Here is a 25,859-nt window from a genome sequence, read left to right as displayed (position 1 = left end):
GGCTTCTGTTTTATGAAGAGATGTATGGAAAATCTTTTTTATTAGAATCTGGTATGAGAGGACAGGGATGAGGGTTTCAATAAGCCGTAGTTTTTTACTAACTCATCGTAAATTATCATTAGATCTACACATTAGAATTACATACACTTCATAATATTTTTATCCAGTGGATCTGAGAGGAATAGCTAGTAGTTAATCAGGTAATATACAGTTTATTTAGTTTTTTGGTTTTTGTGTCAAAACTAGACTGAATAATATCTATTAGCTAAATGATAATGATCAAAGTTTTCTCGTGACAAGTTATATCCTGCCAGAATTACATAATTCAGAAGTTAAAGAAATGTAGATATTTATGGAAATTCAAACACAGGTAAAGTATGCGAAATCTTTTCAGAATCGAAATAAATTTTTGCGATTGGCAAAGATTCAAAAATTCCAGACGGTAATAAATAAATCGATGATCATAGGGAATTTAAAATTGCACGATTGAACTGATCCAAATGTGGATTCTGGGACCATTGAAATATTTATACTGAAGGAAAATATGGAAAAATGTGGTGGTTTATTTTTTTCGGTATTTTGGTTATTTCAGTAGGGAATTATTGAAGGCAGGTTTAGAAAACTATAATATCAAAGTTCATTGACTTATGTGAGAGTTTTATAGAATTATGTATATGAATTTAATAATGAATTTAAGAATGTGATATAATTCTAGGGAAATTGACAAGTATACAAAGGTGCTAATGCTTATAGTTAACGGTAAGGAACAACAAAGAAAGGTGCAATATTCCAAACACATAAAATGACCGTTTATAAAAAGTGCAAACTTTAATAAATTCCCATATGATTTATTGAATTTTATGGACATATCCAAAAATATAATCTCCTCTTTCGAACACAGATAAAAGTCAAACTGTTTTCAAATAAAATCTAGCTAGTTTATAATGAAAGTGTAATAAAATGTGACGATCTGAACGAGCTGAATTTCAAACGTTTGACAGTCATAAAACGGCAATAAATTTTACAATGATTGAATAATTCGCAAAATGTAGATTTATTAGAGGTATAATCCTATTGAGAGAAGGCGTCATAAATGATTGAATACTACAATTTAACTATTATTTTAAAACGAACATGAGTAATGACAGTACCTCTAAAACTTCTCCTTACTAATATTATAAATGCGAAAGTAACTCTGTCTGTCTGTCGCATAATATATCATGCCAAAACTACTGAACTGATTTAAATCAAAGTTACACCGATAGACTAGAACCTGAGAAACGATATAGGACTAAAAACATACTTTTTTTTGCCCGGGTGCGTGAAGGTAGTTCTTTCGGGATGCGTTGAAAACCAGAGACCCAGTTAGTATTAATTTATTACTCGTATTAACACGGTAATTAATCATCACACTGATGACAAAAAAACATTATCATTTAGACCAATCCACAGAGAGCTTTAAGTTAGTCAAGTTACTAGGTAAGTACTTCAGTAAGTCAGTCAAGTGGCACAAACAAACTTAACTGTATACATTTCTTTGAAAAAGATCCCCTAATGTTATTTAGAAGTCTCTCTCAAGATTGCGTTACAAGAAAAACAACTCCAATTTATATACAACTATGTAGTAGAGATAAAGTAATAAAATAATGCCTTATCGAAACCTAGGCGCTGAAGAAAATTGGTAAGGGTAGAAGGATTTATGGAGCTGCTAGCTGTTTCGCGCGATTCCGCCTCATCCTAAGAGAAATACTTACCACCCAGATAAAAAGTGGCCTCAAGCTTAGGTATTCTGATGTCTAGGCTACATTGCTACCAAGTTTCATCAAAATCTGTTCTGTGGTTTGTATGGTATAGGTAACAAACAGCCACCCCTTCCATTCGTTCAAACTATTTAAGGCTCTGGGCGTTATTAATTTAATTTCGTCCATGGAGTTTTATCGTGAAAGCGCGACAGACAGACAGATATAGTCACTTTTGCATTTATAATATTACTAAGGATTTTAACACGTAGGTACCTAGGTACGGCTCAAAGATAAAGCTACATTTGTTACGATCAGTTTGCGACTGACTGACATTTTCCATATCACACAAAGAGGTACACAGAAAAATAACCTATTTGCGTCAAACTGAAAGCCGGGTCATACGGCACACTTTAGGGGAAGAATATATGTATCCAGTAAATCACTACTAAGATTTAAATGTAGTCGTAGAAGCGACCAAGGAAGATGTTAAGTATTTTCTCTTAGCCAAGGTGACATTCAAAGATGGAAAGTTTGACTACCAGCCAGCAGGACGTGATAAGCAATAGTTCCCACTCAAATACGTTAAATCGAGAAAAGACAATAAAGATAAATAAATCCAAAACAAAATCAGAAAAGCAAAAGCTTAAGACTACCAAAGTTATCTTGACAACAGCCAAGCTTTTTCAACGAAAAGAAATTATATTTATACTTTAGCCAACTTAGAGTTTTCCGAAGTTTTCAACACATCAATAACGAAAGTTTTCCCGTACTTTATAAATGTCAGGAATAATACTTAGCTCAAACTTAAAGTAAATTTTTACACAATGTTAAGTTACCTTTTACTAAAAATATTTTTTCTGGATTACTGAAGCAAAACTAATTGATTTTCATTCGATTAATCATTTTGACATATTCAACAATGGGTACCTAGCTTTCAGTTTTAATTTTCCAATAAAACCCTCTTAGATTGTGTGAAAATGTTAGGTATAATTTGCATTTTGTCGATATTAATTATGGGTACAACGCCTGGTGGAAAATTTAATATTTTTATGTTAAATATGTATACTTGGATTACTAGTTAGGCCATTCATACATTAAGGTACACAAGGTTTAATACCTTATAATTTTGGAATCCATGCGACTGCTGCAAGAAATTTCAAAATGCATAGAGTTACGTGTAAGAGCAACTGTTTAGAATCCAAAATCTTTGAGTATTGAGGATTTTCCCATCCCAGTGTACGAAGGGGTTAAACTTACACATAGGTTGGTTAAGACTTTATTTGTAACGAAGACTAGCTATCTCATACAAAACTTTATTAGGTGCAGGCAAGTAATGTATTGTATTAAAAATACATATACATACATCAATTGCTTCTTTTTTTTCAATGTGTAGGTACTTGATATATTGGCCAATTTTTCGAGCGCCTAACATTTTGAGGCACCTGCGTTATATCGAGGGATACCTATTATTCAAACAAATGGCTAGATTTTTAAGCAGAAGTATTTTTTTAAGAAAATTTTGGACGTAGCCTGTGATAAATTTGATAAGGTACTTTTATAGCGATTTAAGTAATGTGGACGTAATAATTTTGAGTGATGTTCGTTTTTTGTAAGATTTTGGTACTTACGCTTTATTCTTTATTTTTAGAATCACTGGTGATCAGAGACGGTTGTCAAAATAATGAATATAGAATTATGCAAGTAATTTTTAGCTTGCGTTGTTTTCTATCCTGGAGTGCAATTTTGCAGATAGGTATAAAGATATTTAAGTAGTTCAGACTCTACGAGGTTGAGGTGGATTTTTCAATAATTTTGTCATATACAACATGAACAGAAAGAATGAGATTAAACTGAACGATGTTTCACCAATACATCCACAAAATAAAACAAATAACTGCTATTAAAAACAATGTAGTAAGTAAATCGGCGCAATTTTCAGTAACATTTCGTACTAAAATAACAGACCTCATCGGTCATATTGCTGCAATTATTTTTTGTACTTCATCAAGTAATTACCGAAGCCATTGCACAACAACATGGCCGCCACAAAATAAATTGCAAACAAGAAAAAAAAAACGCGAAAAAATAAATTACATATTAGCATGTACAATCAAGAACGTATTACATGTAAAGCTACTTCATTCGCTCGAGTTATCGTCGTATCAAACACGCGAGTAGTTAGAAATTCACAATTTTTACACTAGACCCGTGTAAAGCCGGCCTTATCTTGAATAATTTTCTACACTTACAAATTATCGGTTTATAAGGGAGGTTTAAATCGATGTTATTGTTAGATTGATGAAAGGGACTGACATTTATTTCTTTCGAGCCTTTTATTGTGGGTAAAAAGTAGTCTTAATATATCTTAGGTACATAGTGCGACCGCTTAACAGACCTACTCAACCCAGTTACCCTAGAAGTCCTTGATAAGGGTAGTTGTCAGAATTTCGGGTTTCTGAAGATGTTCAAATGACAGGACGTCGAGACCTATTTTTGCCTTTCAAAAAACGGCTCATTTATCTATGCAAAAGTGTAATATCCGTTCTAATTCGGTTGGTCTTCCAAACATGGACACTTTCATTAAATGACATGACACTTAATTCAGTAAGTAACTGTGTAACGGTTGTTTCCAATATTCTATCTATCAATCGTTTGGCTACTAGAGATAGGAATTTTACATTAGTCCACTACAAGCCTGAGGGATTGTTCGAAAGAGTTACCGCGGCCCTGGTACATGAAAGGCTTGTCAAAGAACATGATGGGTTTTAGTCAGTAAGAGTCTGACACTACCTCACGCAGCTAACCCACAGCGGGAGGAGTCATTTGATGATTTCCCTGTAATGTCAAATTCAGTTAAGTAAATCAACATAGGTATACATATACCTACAGAACATTGGGACCAGCCGTAAGTCAACACACCCTTAAAAAAAAAGTGTGATTCCAGTACGATGATAAAATAAAAGAAAGCTTTGTATTATTTAATTGACGTGGCGATAACGATCGGTTTATCGCAGTTGCCTCGCGAATGGGCCATTCATTTAAATTAATTGTTATGTACCGTCTTGTGTGGCGCTAATGAAAATACGTTACGGGAAATTTTATAACGTAACACAATTTGTGGAGGCGATGGTGTAGTGGTTAGTGAACCTGGGTGAGTCGCGGGTTTGATTCTCGATGTAAGTGAAACATTATTGTTACTAGGTATGTAGGTGATTTGAAAAGCACGTTAAATTAGTAAGTGTCTACTATCATTTGAACATCTTTGACAGTCGTTACGTTAGTCAGAAGCCAGGAAGGCTGGCAAGTCTTGCTAAGGGGTGTCGGATTCTCTAGGTAACTGGGTTGAGGAGATCAGATAGACAGTCGCATTATGTAAAATTGTAAGCACTGGTACTCAACTACATTTGGTGACTTTGGAAAGGGCTGGGCGTTACTTACCTATTTTCACAGATGTTTTTTAGAAGAGCTCATCATCATTAATTTAAGAGCCCAGCTCTTGTCGGTGCAGCTCCTTCCATTTACACCTATCTAGCGCCAACTCCTGAACTTCCTTATACGTCACGACCTTCACCTTTTCTTTAATTTGCTTGATGTAGCTATACCTTGGACGACCCCTTCCTCTCTTTCCTTCGACCTTCCCTTCCACGATGTTTTTGATAAAATCGTCGTGACGTATAAGGTGTCCTATCATTCTTCCTCCCCTATTCTCTATATTTTGCAATAGTTGCCTCTTAGTTCCTACTCTGTTTAGTGCTTCCTCGTTAGTAACTCTTTCCGTCCAGCTAATTCTCTCCATCTTCCTCCAGCACCACATCTCAAAAGCCTCCAGTCTGCTAATATCCTGCTTAGTTAGCGTCCAAGTTTCACAACCGTATAACGCAATGCTCCAGATGTATGTCCTTATGAAATTTTTGCGTTTTTTTTTGTTTATATTAGATCTAAATAAATATTTTTTGTTGTAAAAGGCTTGTTTGGAGAGCTAGTCCTCTATAAATACAGATAACCAAGAATTATGAAAACGTCTCCAATTCAACCTTTACCTTCACCAGCCGAATACCATAAAATGTTACACCCAACATAAATTTAATTAAAGTGGAGTAAAAAATGGCGGGTCTTGTATGAAGGTTGGACGGCCGCCAAAAAGTTTGCCGATAAAAAGTAACGGTCTATATTGTTCATATGTCGCACACCTAGATCTAAAGAGGGGTAACTCAGAAATCTCTTTTTTCAGAAAAGACGACAAACTGATTTCAGTTGCTACTTGTAAGATACTGGTACTAGCTGCTCCTGTTAGACTGGAAGCCGACCCCAACATAGTTGGTAAAAGGCTAGGCAGAAGATGTCAAAAACTGATTCCTACATCAAAAAATGTTTTTATACGCAGTCATATTTTTTTAATCCGTTTTGTTGGCCGAGGAATTTGATGGGATCATCACCATTTCCCAAGCCTTTTCCCAATTATCTTGGGGTCAGCTACCTGTAGATAGTTTTACAGTTGCATACTCAAAAATTTAGATTTTTGAGTTAACCCCCTTTAGAACCAAGTGTGTGGCATTTATGTGGAATTCAATGAACTGACTCGTTTCCAGTAATGTGGAATTGGGAAAATTTTGCAAGCGTATTCGATACTCAGTTATTACTGCTCGAATGATCAGACGTGTTATATTGAAAAGGCATGAACATTGATTACCAGATTGTAGTTAATTTTTAACGTGATTACTAAGGGTGGTTTATTTCAAAATGTTTTGTGTGTATGTGAAAGTGGGGCTGGGTTTGGCTAACGAAGAGCGCTGATCTTCGACTTTCTTCACGCTTAGTTGGAGATATACTTACCGCCTTCGGCATGCGTGTTGGTTCCACGTGTTCTATAGTACTTCTATACATACCTACTTACACCGACAATGTTTTTTTTAGTAAACCCTCCAAAACTACTGAACCAGACTATCCCCGAGTAATATAGGCTATATTCTTCCCAGCTTCCCCTGAAGAAGTTCTCTTTGGACGCATATGACTAAACTATTTATATGTCTAGTATATACTTAGTTTTTGCCAAACTTACCAATACCCATACTTACACTTCCTTAGCAGCTTTGACACAAAATTACTTCAATTAAGAGGTTCCTCAAAAATACACTAAACTTCAAATCTACGAGTATTTCAGCACCTATAGAAAGTCGTAAAACGGAGCTCATTAGTAGTAATAAATTAGCCGGTAGTAAAATAAGCTCGTATTTTGCCTGTGAGTAATTTATTGCTTCGATAAATCTTGAGTGGACAAAGCTTTTTAACCGACCTCGAATATAGTGCGTGATAAGTGATGGCTTTGGACATGCTTTTACTGGCCATACTTTATAAGTAGTTTTGAAAGCAAAACGTGTCTAAGTGCAGGTTAAGGAAAATCCTTTAGTATAGAACAAACGAATATAAAGTTGAATGATGATGATAATGATGTCCTCCTAGCCGATTATCGGCTACGGCGGCTGTTCTCATGTAAGGTGCCCAGAACATATTATAGTGCACAAGCATTTGCCCAAACACAGGTGCACTCACGATTCCTACAATCTCATAGCTCGGGACGAAACCTATAAAGTTGAATATTTTGTGTTTATGTGCAGGTAATTTGTTCTAACTAAATCAATATTAAAAAAGTGTTACCTAATTCACCTAAATTCATCATCATCATCTTCCTGCCCTTATCCCATTATTTTTATTTGGGTGTGCGAAGCATGTTTTCTTCTTTCGTACTCTTCTATCTGCCGTAATCTCACAATTTGATTCACCTAGATTAACTACAGTTTTACGACCAATTTAATCGATTGATTAAAATAACTATTTCTGTAATAAAGCCCCTTACGAACCTTAATAGCAACGTATTTCCTTCACACAAGGGCGTTTAATACCCGCCCACTATCGTATCTAACAAAGTCTAGAAATTTCCAAGGTATCTTAATCAAGAATCTAAAATTGACTTACTAAACATTTATTACAATGAAAACTTAGTGGAACTAATTTCCTTTATATGATGTTCCTTTAAGTTATTAGGCTTAATCACAAGTTAATTTAATCTCGAACTTTAGTACCTAGAGGTACTTTAAACTTAGATTAAGCTATACCTGGATAGAGAAAGGGTATTAAAATAAGTTCATGATCAACATCCTATTTTATTGTTCCTACTCAGGGCACAGACCTCTCCTCATACAGAGAAGGGTGTTAGCGTTAATCACCACGCTTGCTCAATGCGGGTTGGTGATATCAGACTTTAAAGTCCAGTTTTCCTCAAGGTGACATGAAAAAGCAAAATTTTTATCAAAACATTTATTTAATAATAACTTACTTTTAAAGCATTTCACATAAATTCTTATAATTAATACAACGTAACATTCATTTGATTTTTTCACCTAAATAATGTATATACAATTACAACAATATTATTTTGTAATTTGAAACTATTTGTTTTTATGATTACAATGTTAAATGTGTTATTAAATATTTTTATGTAATTACATTTACGATTACAATGTAATTATTTGAATATAAAATAATTAAAATTCTTATTTACATTTTGTTTACAGCTATCGTATAATTCGATGTTTTATCTATTTATTTTAATATCTAATTCGCACATTTTTAGTCTGACTAAAACTTGATACATTTTATTAAAATTTAAATACACAAATATAACAATAATTGTAATATTTACATGAATTTGTTGATTTTTCACACGCACTTACATATTGGGGCTCAGAATATGAAAGTACGTTAGAGGCATCTAACGATAAACTATAAAAAATAATAATTACAATTCTATTATAAATACAATAACTATTATAATTACATTATAATGTTCTACGTAACAATTTTAAAATTTAGGTACACATTTTTAGAACTATCAAAAGATATTTACACCGATTTTTATTTTATAAAAAGTCCGTTTTATTAGGGCACGTTCACACTACGGTGGCTTGGTCCTTTTGGTGACGTGACCTGTTTTTGAGTGAATCTCAGACAATATCGTGGCAAGAGTTGCCGTTGCCCGTGCGGGTAGTTTTGGTGGGCTGTGGGCGACCCGACATGCCATCGTTGTATGGGGGTGGGCAGTACATTACCTGGGAAAAAGAAAAACATGTTAGAAATAAGGAAAAATATGCGAGTCACACTCGCGTGTTCTGTGTGAAGGGAACTGTACCCCACTTATTGATATTATAAATGCGAAAGTTTGTATGTATGGTGATGGTTGCAAATATGGTTGTTCCTCATTGACCAAACTCGAACGAAATAATTTTGATGAAACTTGCCAGTTCTAGAGGTATAAGTATCAGAATAACAGACAGGCTCCTGTTTATACGGGTAAGGTAAGTTCCCTCAGGAAGCGGGTGAAACCGTTGAAAGAAGTAAGTATCTAATCTACAAAGTAAAAATGTGTCTTTTACGGGCAAATATTATAAAAAAAGGCAAAGTAAAAAAGGACAAAGAAACGTTGTGATAAATACTTAAATAAATAAATAAAATATTTCAGAACATTAATAACTCAAACGTTAATTTTACCAGAACGTTTACACAATACTCAAGGTGTAATACACAATTAGTAATGAAGACATAACCATAACCAATCATAGTAAATTATTCGGAACTGCTAATAAAGGCTCAAAGCTATTGGCTATTGGCTATAGATTGCAATCAATCGCTGCAATGTCTAACGAGAGCTATCAAAGACGAGATGCATCAGTAGAATATACGGTAATAGTTCCCAATTGATGGGAGTTTGGGAATAAACAGGTCAATTAGAGGAACACAGGTTAGTTACCGGTATAACTTCAATATTAAGAGCACCATTGGTTTGATCTTTGGGCAAATTACCCGATAGCTAACTATGGAGTAACAAAGTTATTTGACCAAAATTATATTAGATACTTTTTGGGCCGGCTTGAGAGAAAATCGGTTGTTGGGTTCGTTTTCCCTCTAAAGGCTAGTTTCGTACTGGCAGGAAAGTGTTCAAAAGCGTGAGTTCAAGTTCTCCAAAAAAACAAATGCAAATCGGTGAACACGCAATGTTGGTTAGAGTATTGAGGCCAATGTTCTTCCCGAACACACAATGTTGGGCCAGCCGTCAGCCAGTATTGGACCAATCAAAAGTTGGCGCGATACTCGCATGATAACATCTATACATATAATAAATCTGTAGAAAAGTAATTTTTGTACATTGAAGAAATTGACAAAAAAAATAGCCGGCATGTTAAAGGATCACTAACAGAACCCATTTCCATCATTTTTGTCATTTTTGTCTGTTTGTCTGTTTGTCTGTTTATCTGTTTATCTGTTTGTTCGTTCGGGATTCACGTAAAATCTGCGAATTCAATGCAGACAATGCTTATATACAAAAATTCTACGTAACTTGGGGTATTACTTAGTTTTTGTTTCATCGAAATCGATTCACTCTATCAAAAGATATGATTAATTTTGTGAATTCAAGATGTAAAATATTACGACACGCAATCTGTTTGTCAAAACTGTACATTTGAATGTTGTACTTATATTAGTTGATCGGCCTATTATTAATCTTTACACAGAAAATCACACCTTTATAAGTAACTTCAGAAGAAAAAAAAATATGAAAATTTTGTTTAGCCAAGGTTAAAGTAGCTCCATCTGTGGTAATCTGTGTTAAATAAAATACATAAAATTTGTCAAAGGAGCGAGGTGGTAAATGACAATAAATTACCATACATTCTTTATAGAGGATTATTATTTCAACAGATGGAGTTGTGTATTTTCCGTAATTCACCATATTTAAACACGTAGTGTAATTTTTCGATAGACATTTCAATGGTGTTTGTCAGTTTGCCGTGCCACATCAAAATCCAACTATAATTATTACCATGATGAAAGGAAAATTAATAGTTGTCAGCCAAATTTAAAATGGTGCCATCTAAATTATTTTTTGAACATTATGTCAAAAATGATGACTTTAGTGGAACAGTTAATTATCATTTAAAGTTACAGATGGAGTTCATATCAGGATTTTTTCATAAACATAGTTTAGCTTATCTTCCACTAATGTGGTGGCCTTAAAACAAATTACTTTGAGTGAGGAGTATTAAGTAGACCTTAATTATTTTTTCAGATGCAAAATATGTAAACTTAATCCTAGAAGAAAGGAAGATCTATCTCTCGCAAGCGCTGCTAAGCGTGAGGTAGGTAATGTAGGCTTCTGTAGCTTTAAAAACAAGCCCAGATACAAAGTGCAGATAAGAAATGGGAGCGTTCTCGATTTAATACCATACACACGTAAAATGCTTTATGCGTATGGAAACGTACAAATTACGCGTCGCATACCAGAGACATGCTTACTTTCAACTTCTGATCGCAAATACACTGTTCACGATTACGAACAGTCTCAGTAAGACCCGAGCCAAGTCTAAAAAAACACCTTTTATAATATTTGCAGCGCGCTCGACTTGACGTTTAACTGCTAAGGCGTTTAGCGGGCGGCGGGGATAGCGGGCGAAGGGGTAAGAACGCAACTCAAGCGCCGCGTGCTCGCCGCGAGCGCGTCGCTTGCACTCTTCACACATGCCGCAGGGCAGCAAAACGCGACTTTCACGCAGCGCGCTCGCGACGCCCGCGCTACTCACACGCCCGAGGATCACGCACGCCTTATGTGGGGTCAGCCTTACCATAGTGAGTAAGTGCACAGAAAATCCCCAATTCATACAAGTCATACAAGTGTTGCTCCCCAGTAGTGAAACTATCCTACCCTATGCGCCTGCTGATGATGATGACTCATTTTATCATCCATCCAGCTATTCCCCAACTATGTTGGTGTTGGGCTTCCAGTCACCGAATCTGTTTGAGTACCAATATTTTGCTTGGAGCGACTACCTATCTACCTATCTTCAATCCAGTCAACTACACAAGACGATATCCATGGTACCTAAGACTGACAGACTATCTGGCTTCTGATTAGTCGTAGCAGCTGCAGAAAATGTACAAATGCCAGCTTTGTCAGACTCAAAGCATATAGACATAGATTATAGCTGTTTCCTGTGAAAATTACTTACGCACTATACGTAATAATTTTCCAAATTGGCTGACTAGATCCAGAGATATTCACAACGTCACAAGCTTTACATCTTTTGTTTAGATAAATGGTCACATCCACAACACAACCTTGATCAATGAATCTATGCGACTGCTAAGTGCTAATCCTAATTATACTGTCACGTGAAAGAATGCACCTACGGGATAAGTAGTATTTTGACTATTCTATATTGCCCACGCAGACGAAGTTGCGGGCAACAGCTAGTAAACCAATAAATGTCAGTCAAAGTCAAAAATGCTTTATACGACGTACTTCATACAAAAGCACGTATCTGACAAATTACTCAAAAAAAAAACAAACAGTGTACCACAAAACGCTCTAACAAAAGTGTCTCAGCGCAACGTAATTTACATTTTAATGAAAAGATAACCCTAAAATGGCTGCTTTTATTTGCTTTTTCATTTCCATTCTCAGACAAATCAAGTCGTTTCACAGGAGTGCTAGAAACATGATATTTTGCACAAATATTAGCGACTGAGTGCTTTCAATGGCTGTCGCTTCTCGTCCGATGAACTCGAGTACGCTATTTTATAGACGTTCATTTTTTGGGGTTATATTTTTCACAATAGAACCCCTTTTTGAACCAAGTTGTCTACCGATTTTTTTATGAATTATTCAGCTATTTAGCTCTTTGAGGATGATAGCGACCATATGGTCAAAGGTGTGCTTAGATATAATTCGGCTTGTAAAGTCCATTCAATCAGTCCAAAATAAGCTGGCTTAAAACTATTACAACTTCAGAATCAGCTTTCTATAGTTCCTGTCTAACCAGAAGTTTCGTTTGCAGAGCATCTAACGGATACCTATAAATGCAGTATGTATAAGGTCTATCTAAACTCGATCCAGGGAGCTCTAATAATCCTTACTAATATTATAATGTCAAAATAACTCTGTCTGTCTGTCGAACTTTCACGCTAAAACTACTGAATGGATTTCATGTCAGTTTCCCAGATAATCTAGAATTTAGAGCTTTTTAGAATTTAGATTTAAAGCCGGTATTAGTAAGATAACGTTTTATAATAAGGTGGATAGATGAAAATGAATAAAAAGACAAAAATAGGTAAATCAGGACAAACAAACAATCAAAAAACAATGATAAAAGCTACGTACGGAACCTTTAAAATCAAAAGTTGGCTACAATCAGGTTTTTTAAAACAATGGTTGTCCAAGATGTTTTTGTTTAGAAGGAAACTGTCGACTTTATGGGTTTTGTTACTCGAAATAAGCTATTTTCTTTTGTTTTATTTGACAAATTATTTTAGGATTCAAATAGGATTTGAGTGGCTCTGGTAAGTATATGTTGTAATTTATATAATAAATATGTTTTAGGCCAAAAACTATGAACGGTATAAAAAGTTATATAAATATTCGGTTCCTAACGTAATAATACTTACCTTTATCAAAATGCTTGGAATATGAACAATATTATTTAACCGTCTATATTGTACCAGAGTATTATATTATGTATCAGTTACAAGTCTATTATTTATCTTGCTTAATCTAGATTATACGAACATTATCAAAACTGTGCCTATAATAATACCAATGAACAACATTAATTGTTAATTTCTAATACCTGAGCCCTATACTATCATAACAAGCCTGAAAACCTACGCAAAACATACAAGAACAGAACATAAACTAATATTATACAACATGTAACGTAATTAACGCACACCCTCAAACACCCCAATTAGAATATTATGTTATAATCATAATACATACACTGAATTTTTAATTTAACATGTTTATGTATTGTTATTTACTTAATTAGTTATACCAATTCTTGGAGAACTTTTTGGTCATACTACTACGCACGCAAATATCGCGCCGCGCGCCGCTCGACCCGACACAACATAACGAAACTACGGAAAAAGCCGACAATACACGAAGTCTTATTACTTTGAGTTACGGTCTATTTGAATTTGTTTTGACTGTTCAGGGTTAATATGACAATAATTTCCGTAGTTTTAATTATTTTTGGGATAAAAAATTACCTATATTAAAAATGATATAAATCGATTCAGTAAACGATTCTGAACAAACTAATTTCAGGATGTGCGTTAATTAAGTTACATGTTGTATACTTACACACACATATGACAACATTTGGATAAGAAATATTAAATGCCAGGTAAGTGAAATTATTTCGAAGTTCCAAATACATATTTCTGCCTACGCACAATGATGTAGTCTATTGGTTTTATTTTTGACATGGTAATATTATTTAAAATAATAAGTAGTGTATTTTACTCCTAGTTAATATAGGTACTAGGTTTTTGGTATGACTTTTTCAAACTATGTCGGGATCGGCTCCCTGTGTAACAGAATGCAGTTAAGTACCAGTGTTTTACCCAGAGTGACTGCCTATTTGACTTACTCAACCCAGTTACCCGGGCAACCCCAGGTAATAATGGAGTTTCGATTTTCTAGCAACGACAATCAAAGATGTTCAAACGATGGATGTGGGACCCACCAATTTCACGTGCCTTTTGAAAAATGCCAGATAGGGAAGTAACTACCAGGTTTTGAAGATTATAATAAAATCTCAGTCAAGTTCGTAAAAATGCTCGAAAAACATTTGCTGAACATCTGGAAATAATCAAAGATCAATCATCTCTGATCGAAACAATAAATATTTTCGACGGAAGACACGCTGAACTTCTACTGAAAGATGAACTGTGCTGGTCAAAGGTTATTAAAGCTTATTAACTGTAAATGTTTGAAGAGGAAAAACTACGAAGTGGGGTAGGAAAAACAAGGAAAGCTGACCCAACACCATGTAGGATATTATACATATAGCGGGAACACAACAAGAAGTAAGGAAATTAATTTCTCACAAGGCTACCACAAACTCTTTAGTGCAAATTAGTAGATATAAAACAAATGTTTACAAATACTATCTTTCACGATAAACTGAGAATATACAGATATAAACTAGCAACCAAACTTCTAAACTGTCTATACCAGACCAACTTTAAGTAAATACTCGTTTCACAAACTTGCAAACGTTGCATCAAAATAAAACAAATGAAGCAAGAACCGTCTCAAGCCATACACCCACTCTTACTTTACATAGCTACACAAAATAACATATATTCATATACATATAGGTATGTATATATCTAATGGAAGTTGTTCCCATTTCCACAAAGAGCTCAAAGCTTTTTATCATATCTTTTTCTTTGATGTATGTATTACTGAAGCACCCAGTATATAAACGACGTTAATGTATTATATACATGTATATACACAAGCCATATGAAGTATATCTGAACACTCAACTCATTCCATTCCATTCAGAAAGTCAATATTTCTTTTGAGTTGAATTTCTCAGAGTTTTCTTAACTGTTAAAATATTTGGCAGTGCGTTCAAACAAGGCCTTTTAATATTATAAGAATACAGCCTTCTTCTATAAATATTAAGAAAATTTATATTGTATAGTCAATGTGAATTCGTGCTTGAAATTATGATTTGTATTATTTTTGCCTCCAGGCAGTAGATAGGTACTCAGTTACTAGGCTCACTTGCTTCTAAGAACTTTCCAAGCCCGTGTAATCAATTGAACATTTCACATACATACTACTTAAAATTGCAATCAGACACTCTAGTCTTGTCATTGTAAACTCCGAATTATTGTAAACATTTTCAAGTTTCTTTTGGTCTATTCACTTTTGCCAACTTCTGAGATATAATTAAAGTTAACTAAGATCAGAATTATACATCAATGCCTGATCTTATAACTGTTCTAACTTTATAGGAACCTGGTATAGAACGGCAGGATATCCGTAACGACTTCCAAAGACCTGACAATGACAGCTGGGAGCGTAGACAAGTTAATATGCTCTCCGAACCCCTGTAGATTTTCGGCATGAAATGGGCGTCTCCCATCCATTTACTAACCTTGACCGTGGACCATTTAAAGTACCGGACCTGCCATGAGCACAGAATCTCGATAGAATGAACTCTGCTAATTTTAGCAAAGGCGACGTGGCAACGCAACAAGAGTGATATTTCAGTCATGCATTTTCAATCACATTGTTATGCACGCTCACGACTTGATTTATCAAACAAAAGCATACCTACCTAAACTTGACACACATGTATCTTTGGCATATGGGTTGGCGTGACAATGTCGTCTCCAGTCATTTGTATGCTCTTAAGACCTTGATGGATCGACCTATGGGATCCAGCATTGCGCTTTTCAAAGTCTACAATTCATTGACATTTCTTACCTACTTAATAATTAGGTGGTCAATCAATCAAAACTTGAGGAAAGTTCTTAATAAAACAGTGTATAACGGGCTCAATTGGCACTCAACGTAAACGGGACCAATTTACTGGCATTCAAACTTCGCGTTATGAACTAGAGGTGTTTGGCAATCTGCCAGTAAGCCAGTTTCGAATTAAGCTCGTTATTCACTTTAATCTTCCAGAGATGAGTGATCAGCATCCGTTAAATATTCCTGCGAATTGTTTGTGTTACATTAAATAAACTGTTAGAATTTCAAACCGGAGATGTTATTTATTTCTTTGTGAGTATTATTGCGTGGTTTAAAATATGGCGGTTGTCGGCGATGCTCTATGAGCATCCTAATGAAAATAATTTTGTAGAGGTCAGAAATAGCCAAGAATCGAAATGGCTATGCTGTCAAAGCACGAATATTGGTTAAATATGCTTTGATTTTACTGTTCATGTGGTTTTCAGACACTCAATGTCTTGAAATATGTAACTTTCATTAAAGATTTTTATTCACGGGAAAACAGATGGCAGGGAACTAATAGGACATTACCATGGGGAAGAAAATGACTAGCAGGGATCTAATTACACAGATTTCCTAAGAAAGTAGTGCGCCAAAATGCGTGCAGAGGAAAGTTCTTAACTAATTTGATACTTGTATAAACTAATATAATCTCCGCTACCTATCCTTTCATGGACATTAAATTGCATATTAAAACGAGATACTTATAAAAATGTACCACTATCTTTGAACAAAAGGCAACAAAAGACTACGTCCGGTTATTAACCTTTTCATATTTACAAAAAGTTTCAATAACCTCAATGTAACCCTTCTGCTAGTCAAACAAAGATCGATCATACTATAGGACATGATCGGTCACCCATCCGTCATGTTTATACAACCTTTGCTTAACCTCAAAGATTTACCGTCGTACCACAAAAACTTCTAAACGTCTGTTGAACACTCGTCTAAAAAAATAACAGATTATGACGTTGAAATAATGTCCATTTTGCAGCCACACTTTTAGACAAGTGTTCAGCAGATGATTAACTCTTTGTAGTAAGGCTAATAATGTTTGGAGGAAGATTTTTCCACGAAGTGGAGCTTTATTGAAACAAACATGATGTGTTAATTGTATTCAGTTGTTTACATACAGGAAAATAATATGTTATTCTTAATATAGCTGTAAGTATGCTCGTTCATTCATAACGTGAATGTCTTTATGTGCAAAAGTAATTACATTTCACAACACGAATTTCCATTTAGAGTACCACACTGGAGACTAAACAGTCGGCCGACAGTTGGCCCGATGTTACGTTAGGTTAGTTTTTTTTTTTACAAGGAAATCGTGAATTCAATTAAAGTTTTTAGTCGGTTTGATACCGGAAAAATACCTAATCATTGTTATGTACGTACTTCCATTCATCTTCATACTGATTTATGCCGATTTCACCAACAATCTCTTAAAGTTTCCCTAACTAAGTATTACTTAGAATAATGGCTCCCCCAATAATAAATGTTATAAGAGACACTTAAACTTTGGTGTAAACGAAATTCGTATTAAGTGTTCCTCAAATTCTCGTAGGGGATCCCTAAAAGGTATTTGTTGGTGAAAATGGGCGTTTACCAACTATGGGCCGACTAAAAGTTTTCTGTGTGCAGGAACTCTAAATCTAATGTCTATTTGATAACCAGACAACAGATATAAATACATACATTTAATATACAATGTATATCAAAATCTCTTATACGGGTTTATACAGGTAGATATATTGTAAACCCAATTTCCCATTTCATAACGTTATATTGTACAAAGGCTTTGTTGTTTGCTGAACGAAATCAATGTTATTGTACAACTGACAAAGGCTGTGTTAGATCATTTTAATTATATTATTGTTTGTAACGCATATTTGTTTGGTTTTTGTGCTGGGATTTAAAGTTTTAAACCAATTTTTACACTTTCATAGCGGCTTTTTACGCATTTTCCGCTTGGATTTTTAAAGTAGTTTGTGACGTGAAAACCTGCAAAAATTACTGATAAATATAATTTTAAAATATTTGAATAGTATACATCTATGTATATAAAAGAAAGTCGTGTTAGTTACTCCACTTATAACTCAAGAATGGCTGAACCGTTTAAGCTGAAAATTAGAGGGGAGATAACTTAGATCCGAGAAAAGGACATACTTATGATAGTTTTTGTCACCATGCGGCTATGGGAAACAGTTGAATCGGGATGTGGGCGAAACTTCGGGCTTAAGCCAGTACATGAATGGGACAAGATTAAGCATGTCTTATAGACAAACATATTTATACATTGGCTACTAATTAACAAAAGGAACCATTTTCTTAAGATTCGGGACCCAAAAGAAAGTCTTGTCTCTCAATATTAAAGGTGGGACCGGATTAACAGTTGTAACAAGAGTTTCCTTACAGTATTTTCTTACACCATTCGGGGTCAATAAACAAAAGTAATTGCCCTTTATAAGGAAAACGGGTGCTCCAGAAAATCTGTGATTAGTTCCTTAGTAGCAAATACTACGATTGGCTGCCATTTTGTTGCGCAACAAAACTAAATTAAAAAAGAACAAAAAAAAACACAAACATACAAATGAGAACCTCTTCCTTTTTGGGAAGTTGTTTAAAAATATAGTTGTCTCTTACTAATAGGCTGGAAAGAAGAAGAGTGAAGATTAGAGCTGTTAAACTATTTTACAAAATGTGTTAATGTTTAGCGTTATTTACTGCCGGTTTCGGAAGTCATTTTTGGTTTCGAATTTTTAAAAACGTTCGGTAGTGTGTCATAGGTTACAATCTATTGAGAAGAATGACCTTACAATATAAGCTTTGTAAGAAACAAAGAAAGAAAAAAATAAATTACACAAGTTCCTAAGAATAGAACACAATTTATTTTATTTATATTATGCAAAATAATTTTCAAAAACCGTTTACAAATAAATATGTGACTGATTTTCTTAGAGGAAAATAAACCTTGTGACATCAAATAATAAGAAACAAATTCTAATAAGGAAGAATCTGTTGTTTTTGTGGCAACAATAACATTTTCGGAAGGGATATAATATGTGTTAAAGAAAAGGTCAAGGAAAACAAATCAAATCTACGTTTTCTTTTCGATACAAAAACGTCTTTGATAAAATAAATTAAGATTTATTTGTTGTTATACGGAACCTTCCGTATTTAATTTTGTGTGGTATATTTGGGATTATGGAAATGAAAAGAAAATACTGTAAATTAAATGCTGCAGTAGCATATAACTAAGACTACATACATAAGCCTTAAGACATGAGATCTTAGAATACTGTATGCCTTTATTTGTAGCATAAAGTGTTATGGTCCGCATACGATAGCTCCATTAAAAGAAAGGTTAACTATACCTTTTATGTAGCACTACCTCACTTGCATATTTTTCATAAGATTGCAAAAAGAGCGCTTTCACACTAGCAGATTTTCTACACGTCCACTTCAAAAAACAATTGACAACTACTGATACAAACGATGGCACCTAAAACAGCGCAACCAATTTTTTGCCGTTCGGAATCCGCTAGTATGAAATCACTGATATCTATGTACATTATACTTCATGGTTAAGGTGAGAACTTCCAAAGACCGGTAGTAATAAGCATATTTAAAATGACATTTGATACCTTATCGGGAATTTAAGTATATTATTTGACAGCTCTAATATTCCCCCCGCGCGGAGTTGGATTATCTGAAAAATGAAAGCAATAGTAATTGATATTGATGGCCATTGGAATACGTAATAGGACCACGCTAATACTTATGGCATCAATCTTTACGACTAATGTCTTTATGTGCTGGTGATAGTAATTTAATGGAATCTAGGTAGAATTAATATAAATTATACATAAATTATAATAAAATGCATATTTCCTTGTAGCAGTTGTTTATTTCCTAAGTTGTATCCTAGGGTAGGCTATCTATACATCAGAATAGCACATAAGCTACTTCTTATTCAATCGTGGACAGCGTGGGCTCTTAGGACGCAGGTAAAACCAGAACTTGTTATAAGCATTAAATAATTAAAACAATATTAAACGGATTATTTACGAAAAAATCATAAGTTGAATTTAACGAACAATTTTTATGACAATCTTATACTGTATTTTTTGGTCCTTATATCTCCAGCTATGCTTATATGTATATCTGCTTATATCATAGCTAGCTCAGCTATAACTTTCCCCAAACGCTATCTAACACGCGAATAAAATTTCTCTAACAGCTCAGCTAAGTCGTTAAAGCTGTTCACAATATAATTCCGACCAACAGCTTGAAGCTCGTAACTTGAGCTGCAATAAACTTGAAAAATCGGGTCAGAACCAGCTCACTGAGCTCGCCACGTTGGAACAAGTTCTGACGTTCAGAAGCTGGGGAATTAATTCATGCTCGGTTTTGTGCCAAAATTTTATCTTAGTAGCGGAGTGGGAAGTTTGCATTTTTTATTTGTATAATGGTTGTGGCATACATGTTGAATATTTTTTTTTAAGATTTATTTTTAGAGTGTAATGTAACTTTTAAAATAATATAATTGGACGCAGTTTTGGGAATTTTTACTTCATCGATCAGTTTTAACATTATAGTAAAGTCACAAAACTGAATATAGCTTCGTCGATAAACAAAAGCTCTTTTCTCATTCTTCTTTATATTTTTAAAACGAAAACATAAAATGTATGCGGAAATAAGATAATTCTTAATTTGGTTAAACAAACTAAAATAAGAGAAATAGTGCCTCATTTTATTTGATTATTTGGTACTTAAACTGTTCAATGAACATGAATCAATACTTACTACCTTTCTATTTAGGCCCATTATTTAACTATTTAGTTCTAAGTAACAGTTTAACTTTACTTGAGAGTGCTTAAGAAATCTAAATAAACTTTGAATAAAGTTACAAGGTGGAGGGAATTATTTTTCTGTTATGTTTTTTAAAGATTGTTCGATACAAAAGTTACTAGAAGTCTATACTGTGAAGACGAACAAAAAACATTTACACACAATGTAGGTACTTATATGCTATAACAAAACATGGAAAAAAACTCATCCACCCAAAAATTGCGTACTCAAAAATTTCCATCCAATTTGACCACGAAATCACACCATTCCAAAGCCATGAAAAAGCTCCCATAGACATAAATTACAAAACCATAGCTCTTAACGTTAAAGAGCAATCATTTCCAAAAACGTCCTCACGTTAAAATAATAAGGAAATAAAGGCATTTCCCCATAGCGGCAAGCCGATGCAATTGACGACACGCTTGGAGCTTTTAACTAACTGGAACAGCCTCGAGCTTAGATTTCTATGCGAAAAAGTCGGCCAATACATGGGGACACGGGGTGTCACAACGCAACAAATACTCATGGATTTTCAATCGCACCCTAACGTGGGTAATGTGGGTATGGTTGATTTCTACTCATTTTAGTTATATGAAAATAGCAACAGTTACAGATTTTTCACATACCGCTTGTGTATACGTCTGTCACTATATATTTTTGTTTAAAGAAAAACTTCAAGACAGTATATTATGGTGAAAATTAATATGTTAAGGGATTTAATTTTTGAGCTATGGTTACAAACTAGGTAAACAATTGTCTTACAAAATTATAAACTTGAAACACACATATGCACATGAGTATGACTGGCGATCACGTAACTTAGGCTGTAAATTTTGAGGAAAGCACAGGCGTCTCCAGTGCTCAATGTTCTAAGACGAAGAGGCGATGTGGCGCGAATATTGTGATACCCGGCTTTTATGGCTAACGACCAATCAAATTACGGTTAGTCACTGAATTGGAAGGAAAGAAGGCCTGCTTCAGAAATGTGGGAGATATTAGAGAGGGTAAGGAACGTTTGATGCAGGGGAATAATGATTTTATTATATTTCTTGGTCTTTCTGGTATAGCATTATATCTATGGATATTTGGGGTGGCCGTGATTATTCACGGAAGAATATTAATATTTTCATGTATTAACAGGATAAGTAATTATAATAAGGTTATTTTAGTGACATACATAATAACATTTTTTTTCCGTGGCATAGGAGTTTTACCGGACGTTTGAGTGAGTGTGGGTCTGAGTATTCAACTTTCTTGCTTTTTTTTTCTTAAGCAGTGCACAGTTCAGATTTCTTATGTAAACTTTCTGCTGCTATGTTTTTGGGTCTGTCAAAACTACTAATATTCACTATTAACAATCAACCTTCGATAGGAATAAAACTGTTGTCAAAAGTAGTAATTATTACGATTCCAAGTCTTTTGATCCTTCTGTACGCATTTACTCCATGACAGTATCAGATAAAAGATGAAAAGGCTATTTGTGTTATCGGATATTTCTTCTCGCAGGAAATGATCCGTGAATGTAGTAATAAAAGTAACAGATTCCTAATGGCACACAGATGGCGGATTTGGGTATGACTGACATGTTTCTGCTAAAGATTTGAAGATATAACATGATACGCTCACTTTGTATGTATCAACACGCTTGAAAATAATAATGTCAAATTACCCCTATAATTATTGAAAAATAATAATGGTCAATTAAGGTAAACACACTGCCAGCCTTTTGGGCACGATCGCCGCTGACAGCGATGCGGATGAATATTTTTATACTTAGTTTTAATATTTCCCCATCATAAATTGTATTCTTATTATTTTAATTAAATAGCAGAGGAAATGTGTACTTTATAGTTCTTATTAAAAGGTATAGGTTCTTATTAAAAGTCTGACATGGTCTCTGGTCATTATAGCATCCGTACTTCGTCCTACCTGTACAATTATTGTGTGTCAACTGTACAAAGTAATGATAATTTAATTGTTAATTAACCAGCTGTTGTGGTTCTAGAGATATCACGAATTGACAGACCAGCTGAAAACATAAGCTTAGCCTACCTAGATCTATTTTTAGACATTACGCAAAACTAAGAAGGTCAGCTTAAAAACTGCCAGTAGGTACAAAATGTTGATCCGAGCAAAATTTCCATCCAGCCAACAGAATTTTAAGTACACAGTTAAAAAAATCTCTTCCAAGATATTTGAAGGAATAATCCTCAGCCGCAGGTAGCAGATTTAGCAATAAAGATATTTTAATTAAAAAGAAAAATTAATTCTTCTATGTTTCTTTCGTTCGTTTGTTATTCGACATCAATTTATTGTTGGCTATATTTAAATACGACGACAGGTTTACAATATTGGGAAATGAAATTATAGGAATTTCCATTACTTTAAGTATTGATTCCAAATTCTATATTTAATCAAACATAGAGTAGATTCGGGAATGTCATTTCTAAAAGTACCAAATTCTGTAAATTCACCAACACCCCAATAATGTCATCTACGTATAAGTAAAATATTATAATTATAAATAGTAAAAAAAAAACAAGGAATCTATCAGCCTCATAACAAACTGTCACCTCACACTAAATCGGTACAAAACACACAAAACATGCCACATTTATATTTCCATCAATATTGATACAGTTTCAGCTCACGTCAACCGTGACCTTGATATTCACCTCTATGAACTTTATTCTTGTTCATATAACATTATTATAGCACTTCCTAAGACCATTTTTCTTCCTTACACCTAAGAAAGATTTTATCTTTAAGGAACGCTGGCACGTATAACCGAAGCTACGGAAATGAACGGAATCTAAAGATTAGAGCTAAAAAGTTGGTTATCAAAGTGATATGTAATTTTTCCTTTCATCATGTACCTATACCTGATGAAAACTTAATGAAAAAAAAGTGTTCCAAAACTTTTTACGAGTCGGTGTTCGGCACTGTGACACATAAAAAATGTTTCTTCTGGTCTTTGCAATACAGCAAAAAAATTCGCTAGCGAACTGAAATTTTCCCGAAATTGCAACACCGCTGTGCGCTAACAATTTTGGTGGAATCTCCCAATTGCGTATAGTAAATACTTCCTTTGAGATCATTTCGAGTTTTCAAATCAAATCTATTAATATTACCAGTCAACAAAAATTCAAGAAGGGTTTATCAAAAGGTCTCAAAAAAGGACCTATAAGTTCAAAACTTAAAGTTTATAAGCGGTCTGTAACTCAGTAATCTTGTTATACAATTTGGGGTTTTAAGTTGTTAAAACAACTGTCATTAGGAAGGGTTTCCAGTCGTAATGGAAAACAATAAATGACCCAACAGTTTGCGGTTGAGCGAATAATACTTTGAAAGACGTGGCAAAGCCTACCGCGATGCAACGCAGTAAGATTGTTTTAAATCCTTGAAGAAAATACTTTACGATTCAAAATGGCGACTGGTCAAAGGCTCATCAATAAATGGCATTAGCACTGAATACCAAGTTTGCTTAAGGGAGATTTGTGACTGCAAATCCCCGTTTTCCTCACAAACATAGTTGTCTTAGGAAACCCCTTTTGGTAGATATGAAATCCTCAAGTAATCACTCCGTAGTATGAATGCAGCAGAAGGAAGTGTCCGATGTCAGACCTTTATGTACTAAACCCCACCTATATTCCTTTGTGTACCATGGACCACAGTAACTCTTTGAACAATTCTGCTACCCTTTATGATACCTCAAGAAACCACTCAGTAATATTAAAAGGTTTACATGGATATCTTTCACCTTTCGACCACTAGGTACATCACATACCTACTGCCAGTATCTTAGAATACCTTGATCCTCGAACCAATATAATAGTTCTAAGAACTAAACGCTATCAAGTGTTAATTGTTTGGCTTTCAAGATACCCTGGTATACATATGACGTTATTGATGTCAATGACAAGTACTGGCAGTGTCTCATGAGGGTGTAACAATGATGTACTCGACGTTCCAATTACTACACCGGTTCTGCGTTTTGAATGGGGAATATGTAAAGGCTCATTTAAATTATGTAAATTAAAAAATAAGGGAAACTTCTAAGCCGCAGGTTAGAAATACGTGTCGTGTACAGGTTCGGCCCTCGATTTTATTGTCTCGCGGAATTAATGCTAAATATTTGTCCTAAGAGTAACGCCTGATTAAATAATTTATCTTGTATAGATTATTATTGAATCAAAAATGTCTATGATCTTATTTTTTTTTCGATAAACCTCGATATCGTCATACAAGTAGATTTTCTGTGATTTTAGTGAAAAATGTGCCACGATGGCACATTTTTACTGAACTATTTGAATAAACTTGCAAAAACAGCTTTTGTAAATCAAATTCATTATAGCAGTCTTCAATGCAGAAATTCGTGGTACCCATCAAATTAGTAACTACACCGCCTAAACCATATTTCCCAGAATATCTAACGTTGAAATTGAACAATTGCTTTTCATATTAGTTTCCGAATATCAGAGACAGTACGTTAGTGATAACATAACAATTAACATTGGTACAGGCCAGTCAATACCACAAAGGATTCACAACTGGTTTCTAGAATATTCCAGTATATTCTAGAACAATTGAAACGGGATTGGCTGGTAATTCTGTTATTGCCTTTTGGATGTTACCTGATACTGCAGGTGAATTTATATTGTTGGCTATTCATAAAGAGACCTAGCCGAAACTAATCATATTTACAGTATAATGAACACTGTGTATGCTGCGTAGAAGCAGAACTACATATATATAGGTATGTCTTAAATAGATACAAACTTTACTGATACAAAGTTGAGTAGCATTGCGTATTAGTAAGTCACTATTATCGATATCAATCGTTTCATATCTTTGTATTTTTTTTGTAGTAGTGTATTTGCTAGTCGTAATAGGATAAAACGTCA

At 34.3% G+C, this 25,859-nt stretch overlaps 1 protein-coding gene across 4 annotated transcripts in view; it reads right to left on the bottom strand.

The window, feature by feature from the left end:
* Positions 1-8,143: 8,143 nt before the first annotated feature.
* LOC110382001 (allatostatin-A receptor) overlaps positions 8,144-25,859 on the bottom strand; it is a 156,024-nt gene continuing 138,308 nt past the window's right edge. For 3 of the 4 annotated variants that reach the window (XM_049843744.2, XM_064039726.1, XM_064039735.1), the window contains one exon: positions 8,174-8,848. In XM_049843744.2, the coding sequence (XP_049699701.1) occupies positions 8,744-8,848 (105 nt within the window). In that variant the 3' untranslated portion in view covers positions 8,174-8,743. Of the gene's footprint in view, positions 8,849-19,748; positions 19,814-25,859 lie in introns of all 4 variants that reach the window. The other variant, XM_064039737.1, reaches the window with a different exon arrangement.

This window comes from Helicoverpa armigera, chromosome 2, assembly GCF_030705265.1.
Source record: "Helicoverpa armigera isolate CAAS_96S chromosome 2, ASM3070526v1, whole genome shotgun sequence".
Lineage (NCBI taxonomy): Eukaryota > Metazoa > Arthropoda > Insecta > Lepidoptera > Noctuidae > Helicoverpa > Helicoverpa armigera.
The sequence above is the reverse complement of the archived record's forward strand: the minus strand, read 5'-3'. Positions and strand labels throughout refer to the sequence as shown.